Source organism: Canis lupus, chromosome 28 (assembly GCF_011100685.1).
Source record: "Canis lupus familiaris isolate Mischka breed German Shepherd chromosome 28, alternate assembly UU_Cfam_GSD_1.0, whole genome shotgun sequence".
In the NCBI taxonomy this organism is placed as follows: Eukaryota; Metazoa; Chordata; class Mammalia; order Carnivora; family Canidae; genus Canis; species Canis lupus.
In genome coordinates this window covers 36,066,058-36,085,265 of record NC_049249.1, presented here as the reverse complement: position 1 = coordinate 36,085,265, position 19,208 = coordinate 36,066,058, and the positions used below count along the sequence as shown (strand labels likewise).

The following is a 19,208-nucleotide window of genomic DNA, read 5'->3' as shown; positions in this document are numbered from 1 at the left end:
CCCTTCCCTTCCCTTCCCTTCCCTTCCCTTCCCTTCCCCTCCCTTCCCCTCCCTTCCCCTCCCTTCCCCTCCCTTCCCCTCCCTTTCCTTCCCCTCCCTTCCCCTCCCTTCCCCTCCCTTCCCCTCCCTTCCCCTCCCTTCCCTTCCCTTCCCCTCCCTTCCCCTCCCTTCCCCTCCCTTCCCCTCCCTTCCCCTCCCTTCCCCTCCCTTCCCCTCCCTTCCCCTCCCTTCCCCTCCCTTCCCCTCCCTTCCCCTCCCTTCCCTTCCCTTCCCTTCCCTTCCCTTCCCTTCCCTTCCCTTCCCTTCCCTTCCCTTCCCTTCCCTTCCCTTCCCCTCCCTTCCCCTCCCTTCCCCTCCCTTCCCCTCCCTTCCCCTCCCTTCCCCTCCCTTCCCTTCCCTTCCCTTCCCTTCCCTTCCCTTCCCTTCCCTTCCCTTCCCTCTTGCCACTGCTGGATGAGGACAGATAGGCATCAGTAGGAGCTGGTTCAATGGTGACTGGATATAGGGAATAGTGTTCACGCACCCAAAGAGCCAAGCAAATGCCCTCTTCCCTTTCTGTCCTTGTTTAATTTTATTTCTTTATTGCTCAAATTTCTCTCCCGGCTGTCTTGATCAAAGAGCTTCCAAATTTCAGATGGCACCCCATGGTGTAACTCACTGGGGAGCATCCAGCCTGGCTCTCAGGCTTGGATCTTGGTGTGTCGCCCTTCCTGTGGGAACCATGCTGCCATCAGCTGGGTCCTGACAACTTCATTGACATCCTGGGGAGGACCACGGGGAGAACGGACAGTGTTCTGTTTAAGGGACAGTCAACCCCGCTTCACGGTGCGGATCACAGTGAATGACTATGAGTCTCATGTCTTAACAGTCAAATGAGAACATCGGCCTAAATTTTCTCTGAGCTCTTTCCCTCTCCTTTGTTTTCGTTCTCAGCTTCAACATTCCCGTTGCCTCAAAAGGTGGGAGTTCAACATTTCCAGTCCAGGTCCTGGCCAGCCGCCGCCTCTAGCAGGAGGGGGTCTGGTTCTGGGCCAGGGGAATGCATTTGGAGTCACTTGCTCATTTAGCCTCTCCCCACTCCCCCCCGGTCCCCCATCCCGCCCGAGCCTTCGAGTGGGGCCGGAGGATTGTTCAGGGGGCATCTGTGCTGAAAGCCGAGAGGGAGTCGCCCGCAGAGGAGAGAGCTGTGTGAGGACTCGGAAGACGGCCGCCGTGCCCGTCATCAGCTCTCTCCTGGCCCAACCCTTGATCTAAGTCTGGTAATTTCCACCTTCTAAATTACTGGCTTAACAGAAATGGTACCAAAACGTGAAATGAAATGAGTAGGCGTACGTCATGCACCTGCATTTCCACACGATTCACAAGCCAGTGATTCTCAGCATCGTGCGAATCTCCACTATGTCACTGGTTAGAGAACTGTGCCACGTAACTTGGGCAGAAGACACGCAACCACGCAACCATGTACCAAGGCCTTGGAAATGATGCCCAGGTGACCGTGCGACACGTCTCTCTTTCCTCACTGTCTCACTCCCCTGGTGTCCCTGTGAGTTGGTGATTCCAGTTGTCCTCATGGGAGACCCAGGCTCAGACTGGTGGCGGGACTTTGCCTGGCTCTGGCCCAGAGCCGTCACTACGCTGTCCCCGCCCGCCAGGGACACAGCGCTTCCTAACAGAGCGGGCTTTCCATCGCCTGCTGCATCGTCGCTCCTCTGCGCCGGGCCCTCTTCCTCTCTTGAATGTGTTTCTTATCTGCCCGGGGCTGAGGTCACTCTCCGTGTCGGCAGGAGCCTGCGCTCGATCCTTTCCTTCCTGGGGAGAAAAGGCAGGGATTGTGCAGAGGCAGCGGGGGTCGCCCGTGGCTCCTTTGCGCGGCACAGTCAAGAATCCGTCGGGATTCGAGGGGCCCGACCCGCAGGACACGTGGAACCTCTCTGCACCCGGCAGGGCTGGGGACAGCGGGAAAGAGGGGGGGGCCTTTGAAACCAGAGACGGCTTTGGGTGACCCGAGAACACAGGTAGAGGCACCGGAGACGGAGGGACGGCAGGCGGCCAGCGTGCTTTGAAGGCACGTAGAGGTCACCCCGGAGCGGCCGGCCCCTTTGCGGCTGGGGCCCGGGCACCAGGACCGTCCCCGCTGGGGCCCTTCCCGAGGCTCTCCTGCCGCACCCAATACCTGGATCAGACAAAGAAAATCGTGTCTGCCAGGCTCCCCAGCTGAAGTCACAAGATTCCGAGTATCATGCGGCACCCTGGAATTCCTACAAACACCCATCAGGAGGGGTGCGCCGCCCGCCACTCGGACACGGCCGGGCACCCGACTTTTCAGATAAGAGCATTCAGTACGGGCTTGAGAAACCATGTGATGGTCATGGATTTCGTGAAGAGTAACTGGTTCCCCGCCCAGAGAAGAGCCCAAGTCTGCATCATCCAGATGTACCAAGGCCTGGAGACGGCCGAGTGGGCGGCCGGCAGATATGAGGTACGGCTGGAGCTGGGGGGAGCGGTGGGCGCACCGCTGATGCGGAGAAGCTGGAGGCGCCCCTCGCCGGATGGTGCAGGTGTTTTGACTAGTCTAATCACATGAATCGCCTTATTTGTACGATTCCCCCGGCAAGCTGGGAAAAGACGTTTTCGCCTCTCCTTTCAGTGTTTGAGATACGGGAAGGGGGCGGGGGGCAGCATATCGCAGGAGTGTCCTTTACACATGACCCACGTCTGCATTTGCAAACACTTAGTAGGGACCAGCGAGCTCATTTGTATCCGCGTTTGGAAACCGCAGGATGTGTCTGCCAGTTAGAGAGCCCTAGCTCTGTTCGTTTGTAATCATCCATCTTTAGAAACAAATTCCCATTTGTTTCCTGGCGCCTTATGTAGAAAAAGTATCTATGGCTTGCCTTGCTGGAGTTAAAATTGCATGATTTAAGCCAGGCCCGGAAGCGTGGCCTTTTTGCTCCTTTGAGAGGGAGTCCTAATTTTTAAACAGAAGTGACTTTTTTGGGGGGGAGGGGGAAGGGGGGGGGAGGAGAAAAGGAGAATTTTGGAGTTTAGAATGTCAAAGTGAGATAAACACATCCCTCAGACATATTTGCATTCTGCAACTGGTGTGAGGCACGAGCAGTTATCTTTCAGAGAGTAAACACACATGAAATCCGACCCGCTCGTTACTGTACATGTAATAAATTATGAATGTCGTCGTAATTGACTCCTCTATAGCTCACTTACCTATCTCTTTTGATAAAGGTAACAGGTAAATTATCAGTGTTTTTGAAATGGGAACCTTTCCGAATGTTGATGCCCGTTGTTAGGAGGGCCTTCGCCCTGAATGCTGGCAAAGACCCCACATCTTTTGTTCCCCACTCCGGGCTTCCTCATTTCAGGGCAATGCCAGAACCTGTTCTGCAGGGTTCAAGGCTGGCTTCTTCCAGTTGCAGCCCTGGGATTGTGAATTTCCATGTTCACAACAGAGATATAGAGGCCTCAGAAATAATGGCGTTAATTAAATTCAGTAATAGTTGTTCATTAGTTCATTGTCCAATCAACCAGAGCAAAAGGTGTGCAATTAGAATATAATTGAAGGAAACCAGAGATATTATTATTCACAAGTAATTAATTGGATGGAGACAGAATTTTATCATTGTATAATTTTAGTTCAGGTTACTTTTCGATTCTCCAGAGAGAGAAAGACTTGTTGAATTATGCCATCTTGCATTTTGCAGACGTGTTCTTGGCTCCAGTTTAAGCCTTAAGTGACAGAGAGCAGCTCTGGTGTCCTGTTTTTTTCTTTTTCTTTTTTTTTTTTATGAATAAAACTTCATTTCTCCCTATAGCGACACTCAAGGCGACAATGTGGAGAAGTACATCTTTGCAGGAGATTGTAAAAAGCTTTAAGCGTGCTGACAGTCACAGCTGCTGCTTTGTGTCCCCCACACCTCCCACCCCCAATTACCAGTTACAGTCAACAAGTGGAGGTTGTATGCCTGCCACCTGGCAGTAACCTGGAGTCTTGATTCTTATGTGAAAATGAGTCTGAGGCCCTCCCATAGCCATCAGGCCCCCAGCTGGACGGACCTCACCATGTCTGTGATTTGGGAAGTGGTCTAGGCAGGGCCCACTTTGCTCAGGGGCAGGTCAGGTTTGAAACCCAACATCGGATCCTTGCCTCCTTTCCCTCTTACTTCTGAGCTCTGCCCTTATAGAGGCAAACATGTCAGAATTTAAAATATTCCATATCCATTGAACTATTCATATTATTCCCACTGGGGCATGTCAGTGCTGTTTAAATTAGGAATTCCAGGAAGGAGTCAACTTCCTTGCTCAGTTTCCAAGCTGAACTGATGATAGAGCCCAATTAACAGTCTTGGGGCCCTGTTAGACTTGGCCCCAGTGACCCCTTCTCTCTCGCCAGCTCCAAGGCCATGGGTTAACCTGCCTGGGCTGTGACCACAAAGTACCTGACGGGGTGAGAAATGAACAGGGTCACTGAAATGAATGCTCAGTGCACAGAGGTGCTAAGTTAAAGAAACTAGCTGATTCTCCAGTAAAAGTGAGTTTTGGAAATTTTGTTTCTGTAAAAACCTTATGCATTTCAAGTCCCTCCCATGAGGACCTACAAATCCACTCCAGTGGAGTTGAATGTCTAAAACTGGCATTTCTCTAAAACTGTTGTCTTTGTCCTGGGCTGTGTTAATGCCTGAAGAGGCTGCCTCTCATCTGAGATAAGCAGTGGCTCAGCCCAACTCTGTCCCAGGGGTGGTCCAGCCACACTTGTTCCCTTACTTAAACTGCCTTTTAATAGGAATGTACAGCTGACCTGTTTGTCTGAAATGTAAGTAGGATGGGAAATAGATGGTGGCGAGGGGTTTGCAACGCCTTGATCCCTGCTGATTCCAAAATGCTCCAAACTATTAAAAACACAGTGTGCTAAGGGCCTTTCTCTCCCTGCCTAGATATCTGATAGACTTCAGACTTAAAAATAGCCAGAACCGAGTAATGGGACGGACCTGCGCTTGAGTCCTAGCCACTGATCACACTGCAAACATGGCCACATCCCGAGAGTCCTTACAAAAGCAGAGCAGGGATGGTTTCCACTTGAGGGGAACCACGTGGAATTCAGAGATGTGCTTGCATCTCCTAGAGTATGGATATGAGCTAGCATCTCCTAATTGATTGTTGAGAACTTTCTGCTTATAGGCACAGGCTGGGGCATGCAAGTCAAGTCTCATCCATCCGTCTTCTCTTGGGTGACAGTTTCTAATACATTTAATCATTAGATGAGCCAGAGAAAGTTTCTGTATGTTGTAATCGCCTTGTGGCTATGCTTTTTAAGATTTCCTAAAACTTCTATTATTTCTATCTCTCCTTCCTACTCATCCTTTTTTTTTTCTTTTGGATTTGGCAGTGATGCTCAATTCTGGCTGACTGCAAGAATCATGGCAAACTGTTATTTTTAATTTTTTTTTGACATGCAAAGATTGCACACATTTAAAGTATAAATTTTGATGAGTTTGGACATAGGCACACACCCATGACAGCCATCAATCACCACAATCAAGGTTCTAAACGTATCCATCACCTCTAAACATTTCCTATTTTCTTGTGCATGTGACTTTTTTGTTTGTTTGTTTGTTTGTTTGTTTGTTTTTTGTTGGTAAAGACGCTTAACGTGAGATGTGTTCTCTTACTGTATTTTAAAGGGTGTTAACTCCATGTTGTTAACTATAGGCACTCGTGTTGTACGGCAGAGCTCTGGACTCACTAATCTATCATGTAAGCTTTACACCCACTGAGCAACAGCTTCCTGTTTCCCCTTCCCCAGTCCCTGGCAACCACCATTCTATTTTTGGCTTCTATGAGTTTGGTTTAGATGCCTCATATAAGTGGAATCATGTGGCATTTGTCCTTCTGTGATGGACTTATTTCCCTGAATGTAAAATCCTCTGGTTTCTCCCGTGTTGTCACAAGTGTAGGAATTTCTCATTTTTTAAGCCTGAATAATATTCCATTGCATGTATATACTACATTAAAAAAAAGTCTGTTCATCTGTTGATGGACCATTTGGGTTATTTCCTTATGGTGAACTTTTAACACTGACATATGCTCATAGCCCAGCCAAGGCCATTGTGACCCAGGGCAGGTGTGTGGGGTTGTGTTGTATTCCTTTAAAGAGGATCGAACTTTGTTCCCATGTGAGGTGAAATTACCTGCAAATGGTCTGATCCTTGTGAGGCTGACTTTTCCGCACACTTTAATCTAGGGGATTTGTCCTCAATAAGTGATGATTTTGTCCCCAGGCTATATTTGGTAAAGCCTGGAGACACTTTGGTTGTCACAGCGTGGGGAAGATGCTACTGGTACCTACTGAGGAGGGGCCAGGGATGCTGCTAGATATACTGCTGTGTCCAGGGCTGTCTTCCACCACCAACAACAAAGACTCACCTGGCCTGACATGTTCACAGTGTGGAGGCTGAGAAGCCCTGGCCTAGGGCTAATTGAGCCCCCACTGTCAAAGTACAACCCTTGGGAGGACTCTACTTAATGCCCCGTGTGTGGGGGAGAACTTTCCACCAGGGCCAGTAGGAGCATGCACTGTTTCCAGCCCTGGGAAAGGTCCTAGAAGCATCTCACCTACTACTTTCTGGTAGTTCTTTTTCTGGTTTTATGCAGTTTTCTCTTAAGCATGTGAAAATCAGTATTCAGCCAGAGACTGGAGGGACCTGTTGCTGGTTGCTGGAGTTCTCTTTCCCTGCAGTTCACTCCTCTTCAGAATTTAGCCCCAAATTCTAGCTGGCTCAGCTTCTTGGAGTCTTGATCTCTGCCTCCTTTGCTCAATGCTCCTCTCTTGAGCTTCTGCTTTGTGCTCTGCAACCTGGAAACTGCCTCTGGGAAGGGACAATTGTAGGGCTTCCTCCTGTCATGCCCCCTCCCTCCAGGATCATAGACCCCATTGCTTCATAGCTTTTGTCTTTCTGCTCCATCGTAGCTGGAAGTGGAAGCGCCCCCCTAGGTAGTTTTAATGTCCTACCAGGGTTGAGAGATGCCACTTTGGGCTTTGCCGAATGTCTTCTTGGGTTGGGGTGAGCCCTAGGTCATAGGAGATAGAAGTACTCAGGTTTTAGGTGCTTGGACTTCAAGATAACTTTATTTGGAGAATGAAGAAGTCAATGAGAGGAAACAGGAAGTAAAACAAATATTCCCTTTCTTCTCACAGTTGCCAAACGGGGCAAAATGATGTGCCCATTTCCAAATCAAGCCAGAGAGACGTGGCCAGATCAGTCTTCACGGTCTCATGTTTCTTCCTGAGGTCTTGGCCTCCAGCAAGGCTTCTGCTAGATCGGCCGGTGGCTCTGGCTGTGGTGTAGGCAGTGAGCTCTCCAAGGAAAGAGCACTGAGAAAAGGCCATTGGACAAAGGACAATAAATATTCCCATCACCTTTGCCACCCCACTGGCAGGTCAGGAACCCCTGCCTCACCCCAGGCCCTGCTTCTGCCTGTGTGTGTACTTGGTGCTCGGATGGGAGCCTCGGCCACTCACCTCTCTGCTGACAGCAGCTGGTGGTCTTCATGCAGGTGCAGGAGGAGGCAAATCCAGGAGGCAAAAGATGAAACAATCACTTGTGGGGTCTCTGGGCTGCTCACTCGGCACATTCTTCCAGGCTCTCCCCACAGGTGTCAGTGGGAGGCTGGACATTAGAGGGCAAGGTTCTTAGCAGGTGCCGTGGGTCGGAGGGCTGAAATGAATTTTGTGGCATCAGCAGGCACCTCTGGTGGTTGAGGTTTCCAGAATAGCTGTGCTGTGAATGCTCTGTTAGAGGTGACATGTGACTCGATCTGGAACACTTGCAGTCCCTTGAGATCTATCTGACACTGCTGTGGTCAGTGTGCATCAGGACATTGGGCATGGGTGGGGACTCAGTGTCCACATTTCAGCCAAACCAAGGGAGGGGTGATGGAAGGTGAACGGTGGCCATGTGGCTAAGTGTGAGGGCACTGGCTTGAACCTGGGGTCTTGCTAGATGAGTGGCCTTGGGAAGCTTCTTGACTGTTTTGAGGCCTAGTTTCCTCACCTGTGTTCATGAGAACCATGACATCTACCTCCTAGGTTTGCCGCAGGGATGAAGGGAGACAATCTATACAAAAGGCTAAGCCTCAGGCCTGGCAGAGAGGCAGCATCTCATCAAGGTGAGTTGTTGCTACTCACGTTCCAATATTGCCTTTCTCTGCTGTCCCCAACCCTGCTGCGAAGGCGTGGCCCCTGGGACCAGGCTGATTGTAACCAGTGCTTAGAGGAGACTGCTCCGGGCATGCAGTCCTGTTTAAATTGGGGGTGAACATCCCTACTCCTCCTTCCCCACACTCAGAGTGCCAGGTGACAGGGACTTGTAACCTTCGGTGCTCTTGGCTCAGGGTAATCCATTCCCCAAGCAACTCAGACATTAGTCAGCAAATTGGCCCTGAGCCGAATGCACAGTTTCCGCTCACAACCCACCTAATTCTGTGGTCAGCGGCCAATTCCACCTTTGACAAGGGACTGTTGAGAATTGAGTTCATACACATCTGATTCCTGCCTGTGAAAGCTGGGGAGAAGGCAGGAAGTGTTAACAGAACGTGTTCCATGTGAGATGCACCCTCCCTTCGAAGAGCCACAGGGATATAAAGGAGTTCACCACCCCCAGGAAGGATGGAATGTCCCTCATGCTTTAGTGTACTCTAGAATCCTCAGGAAAACATTCAAGCAATGTAGACCTGGGACTCTGGGAAGGGTGGGATCCAGAAATTTCTGTTTTTAACATGAAATCCAAATGATTTTTTTAAGATTTAAAAAAATTTTATTTATTCATGAGACACAGAGAGAGAAAGAGAGAGAGAGAGAGAGAAAGAGAGACACAGACAGAGGGAAAAGTAGGTTTCCCATGGGGAGCCCAATGTGGGACTCAATCCCAGGACCCCAGGATCACGCCCTGAGCTGAAGGTAGACACTCAACCACTGAGCCACCCAGGTGCCCCCTAATCCAGGTGATTTGGATGCAGGTCCAAATATGGAACTTCCAGGCTGATATTTTCCAACTGCACAAGCCAAGAAGGAGACAACAAAGAAGCCCAAGTGACTGGCCTGTGTTGAGAAAACTGGAGCCAAGGGGCCCAGGGCGGGGGAGGGGAGGCATGGTCAGAGAGGAGAGTGGCTGGGCCACCGTGTGCCAGGAGAACTGAGAGACAGAGATGGAACAAAAGGGGCTGTTGTCTGATCCCTCAATTGCCTCATTGATCCTCACCACAGCTGTGTGGGGCACATGAGCCCTATTTTTCCAAAGAGAAAGTTGTGTGAGGCCCAATCACTGATGCAGGCTGCATGGGGACACAGGGGCAGGAGGAGGAGGGTCTGCCTCAGTTATGTCTTGCTCTGAGGTTGTGCTTCTGGCATGGTGCTGAGGAGTGGGGAGATGAGGGAGCAGCACTTATCCTGACAGCAGCGACTAGGAACCCAGGGGTCTTTGGGGTTGACTGTAGACAAAGCCAACTATGCCAGGATCTGGTGGTAAGAGATAATGATACCTTTGCTCTGACTTGCTCTCTCCCTCTGCTTCAGGAATCTTTCCTTCCCACAGCTCTTTCACCAAGCATCTCCTCCTGGTCCTTAGGTCCCACATAGGTCCTCACTGACCTCAGTGTTGTCCCATGTTCTCTTTCCTCTCTGGTGGAGCAGATGGATTAAAGAGGAAATATTGGGCTGACTTAAAAAAAATTATCAAGGACCTACTCTGTGCTAGGAACTGTGCTGGTGCTGGGAACACAGAGGTCCAAAAGGCAGGGTTCCTGCCCCTGCTTATCATCTGTTGAAAAGGCAGCCATCCTAATGAGTGCCAAGTCAAGGTGTCTACACTGAGCTGTAGGCAAGGCTGAGAAGGAGACATTTGGGCATGTTCGTCATGGAAGATGAAGGGAGAGTGAGAATATGGGGCCTGGGTGGAGAAGGAAAAGACATTTCAGGCAGAAGGAATGGCAGCTCCTGGGTACTGGCACAGAAAGATCACACGTAAGTAGAACCCTGTGGTCTCTAGAATTACAGCTAGAATTTGCAGGGCACAGTTCCTGGGAGGAGGGAGCCAGGCAAAGAAAGAGTTTTGAAATTTGGATCTGTGGCTAAAAACTAATCTATGTGAAAATCCATGAGGCCAGACAAAGAACAGCTGACAAGGAAAGAACAGTTGTTAGGAAGCCATAAGATGAACAATTCTCGGGGCTCACTCAGGGCCATGGATTGTTTAAGTTTCTCACCATCCAGAGTAGAAAGACCTCACTGAGTAGAGGGTAAATTCAGTAGAGATTCTAGAAGGGTCGTGCCTTGGATGGATGCCAAACTAGCCCTAGAGTAAAGGCTACCCTATATCCATCCTATAACAATTTTGGAAACAATTCTTGAAAGAATTTGGCTCCTCCACAAGTAGTTTAATTGCCTGCCAAAACTATGATCAATACTCTTTCATGGATTACAACAAAATTCAGCAAGCAATAATATAAAATTAAAAAGATCTAGCATCCAGACAAAGCTCACTAGACATTCAAGGAACAGGAAAGCATGATTCTTAACCAGGAGAAATCATGATTAATAGCAACAGATTTATCAATGACAGTGATGATGGAATTAAAAAGCAATGATTTTTTTTAAAAAAAGCTATTACAAGACTATTGTTTTCCCTTTATTTTTTTAAATTTTTATTTATTTATGATAGTCACAGAGAGAGAGAGAGAGAGAGAGAGAGGCAGAGGGAGAAGCAGGCTCCATGCACCGGGAGCCTGACGTGGGATTCGATCCCGGGTCTCCAGGATCGCGCCCTGGGCCAAAGGCAGGCGCCAAACCGCTGCGCCACCCAGGGATCCCTGTTTTCCCTTTAAATTCAAGAGTTTGAGGATCCCTGGGTGGCTCAGCGGTTTGGCGCCTGCCTTTGGCCCAGGGCGCGATCCTGGAGTCCCAGGATCGAGTCCTGCGTCGGGCTCCCTGCATGGAGCCTGCTTCTCCCTCTGCCTGTGTCTCTGCCTCTCTCTCTCTCTATGTCTATCATGAATAAATAAATAAATAAAGTCTTTAAAAAAATAAATTCAAGGGTTTAAGAGAAGATACTACCACGACGGAGAAAGAAATAGTTGATATAAAAATCCACCAAATAGAACTTACAGAGAAGGAAAAGAAATGACACTACCTGAAATGGAAATTTTACTAGATGGGATTAATAGGAAATTGGATGCTGCAGAAGAGAAGGTCAGTTAAATTTCTAAACTGAAGACCGAGAAAAAGGAGAGGGAGGAGAGGGAGAGGAGGGGATGAGGGGAAGAGAGAGAGAGAGAGAAAGAAAGCCTGAGTGACCTGTAGGACAACATTGGTATCAAGAGATCCAACACACATATAATTAGAATCTCAAAGAGTAGAGCAGAAATGAGGGTAGAAAATGATTTGGAGAAATAATGGCTGAAAAGTTTCCAAATCTACTGGAACATATGTCAATGCATTGCCTGTCAAGTACATGTATAGAGTCCAGATCATCAAGCTCAGCCCATCCTGTGTAAATAGTATATATTTCAGTGTCTCCCAGTGGTGGTCACAGGGCTGTCAATCAGAGTTCTCCTGTGCAAGGAATATGTTTGCTTCTTTGTGATCATGCTGCATAATTCACTGAGGCAGTGTGCTTATTTATTTATGGCTGAGATAATATCAATTTAGTGCAAGATTGTTTTTAGCTCCGATGGGCTATGAGAAAAGGGAAAAGCAATCTGGCAGATGTTATCTGTATGATTTTTCTATTCCTGCAAAACAAATGATCATGTAATTGGCTTAAAATGATACCTACTTATTATTTCACAATTTTGTAGGCTGGATATCCTGGTGTGGGTTAGCTGGCCCCTCTGCTAATGTCTCTCCAGGCTGAATCAAGATGTCAGATAAGGCTGTGATCTCACCTAAGGCTCAGGGGCCTCTTCCAACATCACTGGTTATTGTCAGAATTCAGTTCCTTGTGGTCGGAGGACTGAGTCCGCATTCTGTTGGTGGCACTCTCAGCTCCTGGAAGCTGTCCTCAGGTCCCTGCCATGCAGCACGAGCCATAGGCAGTTCACATGTTTGCTTGCTTATTCATGGCTAGAAGGACAATCTGCTGCTCTGAACATTCCTGACTTCTTTTGGAGACACACCTGATTAGGTCAAACCCCCCCCACCCCCCCCAGTATCATCTCCCTTTGATTCACTCAAAATCAACTGATTGGCAACCTTAATTATACAGGCAAAACCCTCTCTCCATATCATATAATTTAATTGTGGAAGTGAGAGCCCGTTGTACTCACAGGCTCTGGGACGTGTGTACCAAGGGGTGGGAATCCTGGGAGCTGTTTTAACATTCTGCCTAAACTTTATTTCAAATTTTTGTATCTGAGCAGAAAAGGAAATAGAAGGAGGTGTTGGAATTGAAGGCACATAGGTTTGGAGCCTCTGTCTAGGAGGTCCATGAAGGAAGGTGCCCTTAAGGTCCTCTGGCTTACCACTGTGACCCAACACCAGGTCACCTTCAAGAACATTGTGGCATGGGGCATCTGGCTGGCTCAGTTGGTTAAATGTCTTCCTTTGGCTCAGGCCATAATCTCAAGGTCCTGGTATCGAGCCCCACGTCAGGTTCCCTGCTCAGCAAGGAATCTGCTTCACCCTCTCCCTCTGCCACTCTCTCTCTCTCTCTCTCTCAAATAAATAAATAAAATCTTAAAAAAAAAAACAACATTGTGGGACACGTGTGAATAGATGCATTCATGGATGAATGGATAAACAAAAAAGTGCACAAAGTATGTTTGAAATGAAAATCTGGGGCCAGAGTAGGTGATGGTTGAAGACTGTGCATGCGAGGGATCTGCCTCTGAGTCCATGCTCATGTTAGGCTCCCCATGGATCCACTCATTTGCAGTGATCGACAGATACACCTTGGCTTTAGGTAGCCCAAGTGAAGGTCCAAAATGGAGGTCCCTTGTTTCATTACCCTTTTCATTAATCAAATTCCAAATAGAGAAATTATTTAATTTTTTCTCTAGGTTCTAATTTATATCCCTTCTCCATCCAGAAAGGACTTCAAGACAGCTCTAAAAATAAGCATTCTTGGAAGACATCCAGAATTTAGGAATAATAATTTGTCAGAGAAACAAATAGGGCTGAAGACAAATGGGGGAATTATTTTCTTAAAGTAGACAACAAATTGCTTGCCAATTTCTATTGAAGACAAGGAGCATCTTCCCAGCAGAGCAGCCCGAAGCTGGCGGTGAGTGGGTTAGCCCTAAGCGGCTACTCTCTGCTAGGGCTCAGATGCCTCTGATCCAGCCCTCTGGTCACAGAAAGTTCATGAAACCCATTATTTTAGCTGCACTCCTCGCTAATGAGTTCTGGATGCTGCTGGCTTCTCAACACTTGGTTCTGGGGTAGTAGCTATACTTTGCTAGTAGTGTTGGAGGACACCTGTTAGAGGCGGTGGTGAGCTGGGCCGCGTGTGCCAGAGGGATGGGGTCTCGGTTGATGGATATGCAAGGAGGGGCCCAGGGGCATATGGGAGATGCAATGTGCTCAGAGCTTTGTTGTTTGCTGCTCACCGTTGATGTGATATTCAGGAAAGAAGCTTTGTCATTCTTCCAGGAGGTGTGTGCCACTGTGCTAGCTGTCAGACACACAGGAAACAAAAATATGAAGACTTTCTATGACAGAGTTCCGCAATAAATGGCCACATCCTCAGTTTTGATTATGCAACACGTGGGGACCAGGGCAAAAGGGACATGTGCTTCTCGTGTTAGAACAGCAGGGAGAAATTGTTGTTCAAGGTACTAAAGTAGGTCTTTTTTCCTTCCTTTTATTGTCTCTCTTTGGGTTTGTCCTGTTGGTTTTTAATGGGTTCTTTAACATTGATTTAAGCAAAGACAAATTTAGATTTTAAATTATTACCATGAATTTTGAAGTTCATCTTTAAACTGCGTAATGCCATTTTAACACGAATATAAGAGCATTCGACTCATAGGTGGAATCACTGAAATGATGCGGCTTTTATTTGTACTGATGCTATACATGCATATCTGTATCTCATTCTCACTGGAACAATGGAAACACTGCAAAAATCAACTCTAACTTTTATTTGACATAATATTCGACCAATGCTCTGTACCTTCAGTTTCCTGCTGGGTGAGGAAGGGCTAAGATAAAAGGGAGCTCTGGGGGTCCTCTCTCTCCCTTTCTCCTTCTCCTTCTGAGCTGTCATTTGCAGCATAAGCAGGTGGCCAACACAGGGACGTAACATGAGGAAGAAAGTCTGTGATAGGGTTGCTTGGTCACTCGTGTTTCCCAGAAATCTGCCTTCTTTCTGTAAGTAAGTAAGTCTGTTTCCGGGGGGAGCACGGGCCCCTTGGGGCTGTCAGCACTCGGCGTACTTGATCCTAGATGTGATTCGCTTACCTCATATTCTCTTTGAGTCTTGCTGAACTTCCACGTGTGGTAGGCTCACCAGGTTGGTAGGTAGGCTTCCACCAGGTGGGCTCACCTCAGCGAGGGGCCACTGAGGACCATCTGTGATGGGCAGTGAGGAAATCAGCAAACACACACCTTGCCCCGTCCTCTGCTTACAGTACCCCCACTATCCTCTTGGGATTTCATTTACAAAACACAAGTTCAGAGATAAAAATATTTTATAATTCAAGATGGTGACACAAAAGCACTGGCTGCAGAAGGAAAAAAAATGGATAAATTAGACTTGGTCAGCATGAAAACCTTGTGTGCATCAGAGGACATTATTAGCACAGCACAAGGAAATCCCACCTATTACCTGGGTGAGCCTGGATGGAGTTATGCTGGGTGAAATAAGCCGGTTATGACAAGACAGATGATGACGGACTCCACTTTGACGACGTACCTGGAGTAGTTAAATTCTCTGAGATGGGGAGTAGACTGGTGCCTTTCAGGGCTGTGGGGCGGTGGGTAGAATAGGAAACTAGTGTTTAACGGTACAGCGTTGCAGCCTGTGGGGCTGGAAAAGCTCTGGAGACAGATAGTGGTGATGATCGCGTGACATGATGAATGTACTTAGTGTTACTTACTGAATTATGTGCTTAAAATGCTAAATTTTATGCTATGTATATTTTACCATAATTAAAAGAACTTCAAGATGGTGACATGAAACCCATATGTGGCCCTTTGCAGTACAGGCTCCCGTGCCACTGCCTGGGTCTCATGCCTGTGAAGCTGGTCCTGCGCTAACTCATGTTTGTAAGTGCGTAGGACGATTCTCTTTCACAACAGGAGGAGATCTCTGAGGTCAGGGTCCCTGTCTCATTTCTCTCACTAACCCTGTGTTGAATTGAAACTCCGAGCTAAACTGGAGCTTGTGCACGATACATTTAAAAAATGCAGGCTTATGTACGATTTACATATATTAATATTCATACATTGTATAAGTATACAGTTCATTTTGTTTTGACAAATGCATACAGTGGTGTAACCAGCACCAAATCACGATGTAGGGCATATCTACCACCCAGAAAGTTCCCTGGTGCCTTTTGTACCCAACACCTTCCCTCAGCTCTGCCCCTGGCAACTGCTGATCTGCTTTCTGCCACTTAACTTTTACCTGGTCTGGCATGTTTTTAACTGAAATCATGCAATATGCAGGGGTGTGTGTGTATGTGTGTGACTGTAATAAGTTTTCATTACAACTTCTGGCTTCTTAATTAAACGGATCATGTTCTGTTGGGGTGGCAGAGAGGTGAGGGTCCCTGATTCCAGTACATGTAGATTTTTATTCTAAGTCCACACTTTCTTTCAATTCTGGCTTTGCATGAACTCTTACCTTCCCCAGGATCAGTTGCTTTATATACAAAATGGAGTTAATAAGAATCCCTTCCCTTCACCCAGTGCATTTTCGGGGGTTGAATAAGGTGATGTACGAAAAGTGCTCAGGGCAGAGCTTGGCTCAAAGCAATAGCTCAGTAATGCTTAACTGTTTATCATCCTATTACTGATACCATCATTAATAAGAATTCTAAGAATGGCATGTCCTTGTCTCTCAAATGGCAGCACCACGGTACCTTCCTTCTCATGTTGCCATGGAGATTATTTAATGTCCGTTTAGCATTTTGTATGGTGCCTAGCACTTGGTAAGCAATCTGTAGTGTAGCTGTTGATATTCCATTCTGAAGCCATCAAGGACCCTGTTTTGCTATTCCTCACTAAGTAAAAGTCATCACCTTCTCTAATTGTGAGAAGATGTGAAAGGGCTCCATTTAGATTGCTTTCTGCCAGTCTAGGTTAAAAAAAAAAAAAAAAAGTTGCAAACAGCAGCCACCAGTGTGAAATAGTAAAGGCCTTTCTCCCACGGGCCCAGGGGATGAGTTCCATGTGAACAGGTGAGCCAAAGAACAGGAAATACCCTAGTCCTTTTTTTTTTTTTTTGTCTCTATTCTTTGGAAAGAAATAAAAATGACAGCAATTGAGTTAAAAGTTGTACAGTTGAGTAGGCGATTGAATTGTCAGAACTTCCTGAGGTGTTCCGAGTCAGGGTAGCTTCACTGTAGTGGATTCGGAAATACTTGAAGCCGCTTGGGAGAGTAGCCCGTGACAGGGAACAATTCCTGGGAAGAATGGTTTCCACCTGGTACAAGAAATGGATTCAGCTTCTGGAATCATCAGCTCGCATTTTAAAGCAAGGAGAGAAGGTTGCAAATGATAGGAAACATAATAGAACATGCTGAAAGGAATACTTAAGGAATCAGGGGAAATCCACCTCTTTGATATACAAAATAGTTCAGCTAAATTTGACTTTGTAACTGGGTAATTAACATGCCTGTGTTATGGTGTTATGTCCCCCCACCCCCTGCCCACGCCTGATGTTGGCATAGAAATCTCCAGCCAAGCTCTTCATCCTCATCATCACTGTTCTCATTTATCCGTGCAAACACACAGGGGCTGAAGTCACCCTGGCGGGAAAACGGAGGGTGAACTCTCCATGGACCACTTCTTGTTAGGCAGCCAGGGAGGCTGCTTCCCGTGAGTCTCACAAGAGGAGGGAGGATGAAAATAACGGATCCTCCTTCCATGCTGATTTGCCTTATTTTCAAACCAGAACCCCACCAGACACCACTCTTGACGACACAAGTGAAGGAGAAGCAAGGAGAGACTGAGGCATCTTCCTGCAGATCCTAACAAGGGAACAATCCCCACCCCCCCATTTCAATCAGATAAGGGATATTATCTCCATAATAAAAGGCAATTGAGAATCTAAATGAAAAATCTAATGCTTTTCATGCTGATTTATTTTAGATTAGAAAAAGTTAAAGCAGATGTAAACATGGAGAGATGAAGCATGAAGAGGGAATCATGGCAGAGTGATAAATCTCAGTTTTGAGTTATTATAGGTGCAGGGTTGCATTAACCAGAAAATACACTGTTGATCCAAAAACTGCTCTGACATTAATTATTGTTGCAGAAGAGAATTCAGAAGATTGAATATAAACATGCAATGCTGGCAAAGATCAATCATGCATCCAGATTAGCCATGGAGAGTGTATTCCCGCCCCTGAAGAGAAGAGGCTGTGTTAACCCGTTGGCAGGCCATGCTGGAGCCCTCCCTGTGACGTGCTATCTGCCTTCTAGCGGGACCTTCAATATCCCCTGGGGAGAAGACACCGGATGCAGAAAAGAAATGGCCCTCTTTTTTTTTTGGACCCCAACAATGTCTACCATCATTGTAAAGAGAAGACTTGGCCAAAAATCCACCCTTGGTCTTTGGTCCTTGAGATATAAATAGACTTGTAATTTCTCCTCTGTTTTCTCTGTAGACCATGCACACATCCAGGCAAGGCAGAGTGAAGAGGTACTAGAGGCAGGGATCTGCGTAGACTTAGAAGTTCCCAGCTGTTTGCTCTTCTCTCTCCTTTCTCTTCACTTGGTCCCTGTTTTACTTGCTCAATGCTTTACAAAGCCCTGACCACCGCTGAACACACACACTCATGCAGGGGCACACACACATATGTACTAATATGGGGAATGCTGAGAGCACTGTGTTCTAGTTGGAGAGGATCCTGGCTCTGGCATTTAGTAGCTCTGTGACCTAGAGCAAATTCCTGAATCTCTCCCTGCCCCCGTGTCCATAACCACAAAATGCAGAGATACTGGCTGCCTTGTGGGAACTGGATGAGAGGATCTATGGAAAACTCGAACCCAGGGACTGGCAAGTTTATTAAACGTCTGTTGTACGGAGACCACAGTTCTCCATCCAGAGCTCTTGGGGCCAAATGTGATTCAACGATGATTTCTTAATTTTATTTCAGAAAGGTAACACTGCACAACATTTCTAGCAGGATCTAATCACCCTGTAATTAAGCTCACTGATGTTTTTGCAATAAAATGTATGAATATTCACACTAAATGGAATAAATTAATATTATAAATAGCCTCAGGTTAGTTCAGGGAAGGTCTGACTGTCAGATTAGTTTTCTACAAATTCACAGAAAAAAAAAAACCCTCTTGGGTTTCAGAGCTTTATGGATTTTACAGTTGCAGGTAAAGGATTATGGATCTATTGTAAGAACTCTGATATCTTGAAGGGAGAGTCAGTAAACAACAAAAACAGCAAAAACAGTAGCATATTTGCTCATTAAGGTCCAGCCATTATGGCAGGGCTTGGGAGGATCAAGTGGGAGAATGTGAGAGTTGCTTTGAAAAGCGTTTAGTCTTCTGTAAATGGATGGTTCTAGTATTACTGTACCAGAGATGTTCAGATCTCGCTAGTGCTCAGCTTCCGGCTCTTGACAGAACTCACAGGATCATTTTGTTGTCAACGTTATCAGCATCCTAGCTGGTGCCAGGCTTGACTGTGGAGTTTCTGCTGGTAGTGGTGGACCCTATAAGGTAGCAAGTGGTGAGAGGGTGTGGAAGGAATGCCAGCCTGGAGTCAAGAGGGCTGGTGCAGGTGTAAAAGCCCCATTTTCTTGCCCATGGGCCCTGATGTCTCTCCCACTCTCAGGACCTTTGTTTCTTTATACAATCAGAACTGTATATGTTCTGGCCACCTCTCAGGGACTTTGGGGAGTCAAAAGGAGGTAATGTGTATAAAAGAACTGTGCAAACTGGAACATTCCCTGTGATTCTGAGGTGTCATGATTCTTTTCATGTCCTTGATTCTAATCATAGTGTTCTGTTCTCAAGGACT

The 19,208-nt window shown here is 47.1% G+C and overlaps 1 protein-coding gene and 2 long non-coding RNA genes across 18 annotated transcripts in view; 1 reads left to right on the top strand and 2 right to left on the bottom strand.

Moving 5' to 3' along the window:
• The first annotated feature begins 1,675 nt into the window (after window positions 1-1,675).
• Window positions 1,676-19,208, top strand: part of C28H10orf90 (chromosome 28 C10orf90 homolog) — a 206,234-nt gene continuing 188,701 nt past the window's right edge. For 3 of the 11 annotated variants that reach the window (XM_038579103.1, XM_038579092.1, XM_038579091.1), the window contains exon 1: window positions 1,692-2,479. In XM_038579103.1, coding sequence (XP_038435031.1) covers window positions 2,240-2,479 — 240 coding nt within the window. In that variant the 5' untranslated portion in view covers window positions 1,692-2,239. Of the gene's footprint in view, window positions 2,480-9,381; window positions 9,533-19,208 lie in introns of those variants that run through there. The other 8 variants (XM_038579096.1, XM_038579093.1, XM_038579097.1 and 5 more) reach the window with 7 other exon arrangements.
• On the bottom strand, window positions 7,124-10,263 carry LOC111093091. Its single transcript, XR_005380756.1, has 4 exons — window positions 9,550-10,263; window positions 8,486-8,573; window positions 7,532-7,727; window positions 7,124-7,384 (listed from the first exon to the last, which is right to left on the bottom strand). It is a non-coding gene; the product is annotated as an uncharacterized LOC111093091 (long non-coding RNA).
• On the bottom strand, window positions 13,253-19,126 carry LOC111093090. 6 transcript variants are annotated; one of them, XR_005380752.1, is made up of 4 exons: window positions 18,765-19,126; window positions 14,462-14,572; window positions 14,175-14,369; window positions 13,253-13,676 (listed from the first exon to the last, which is right to left on the bottom strand). It is a non-coding gene; the product is annotated as an uncharacterized LOC111093090 (long non-coding RNA). The 6 variants fall into 6 exon arrangements; XR_005380754.1 differs by lacking the exon at window positions 13,253-13,676 and adding an exon at window positions 14,829-14,966 and having other exon boundaries at window positions 14,056-14,385; XR_005380751.1 differs by lacking the exon at window positions 13,253-13,676 and adding an exon at window positions 14,829-14,966 and having other exon boundaries at window positions 14,056-14,369.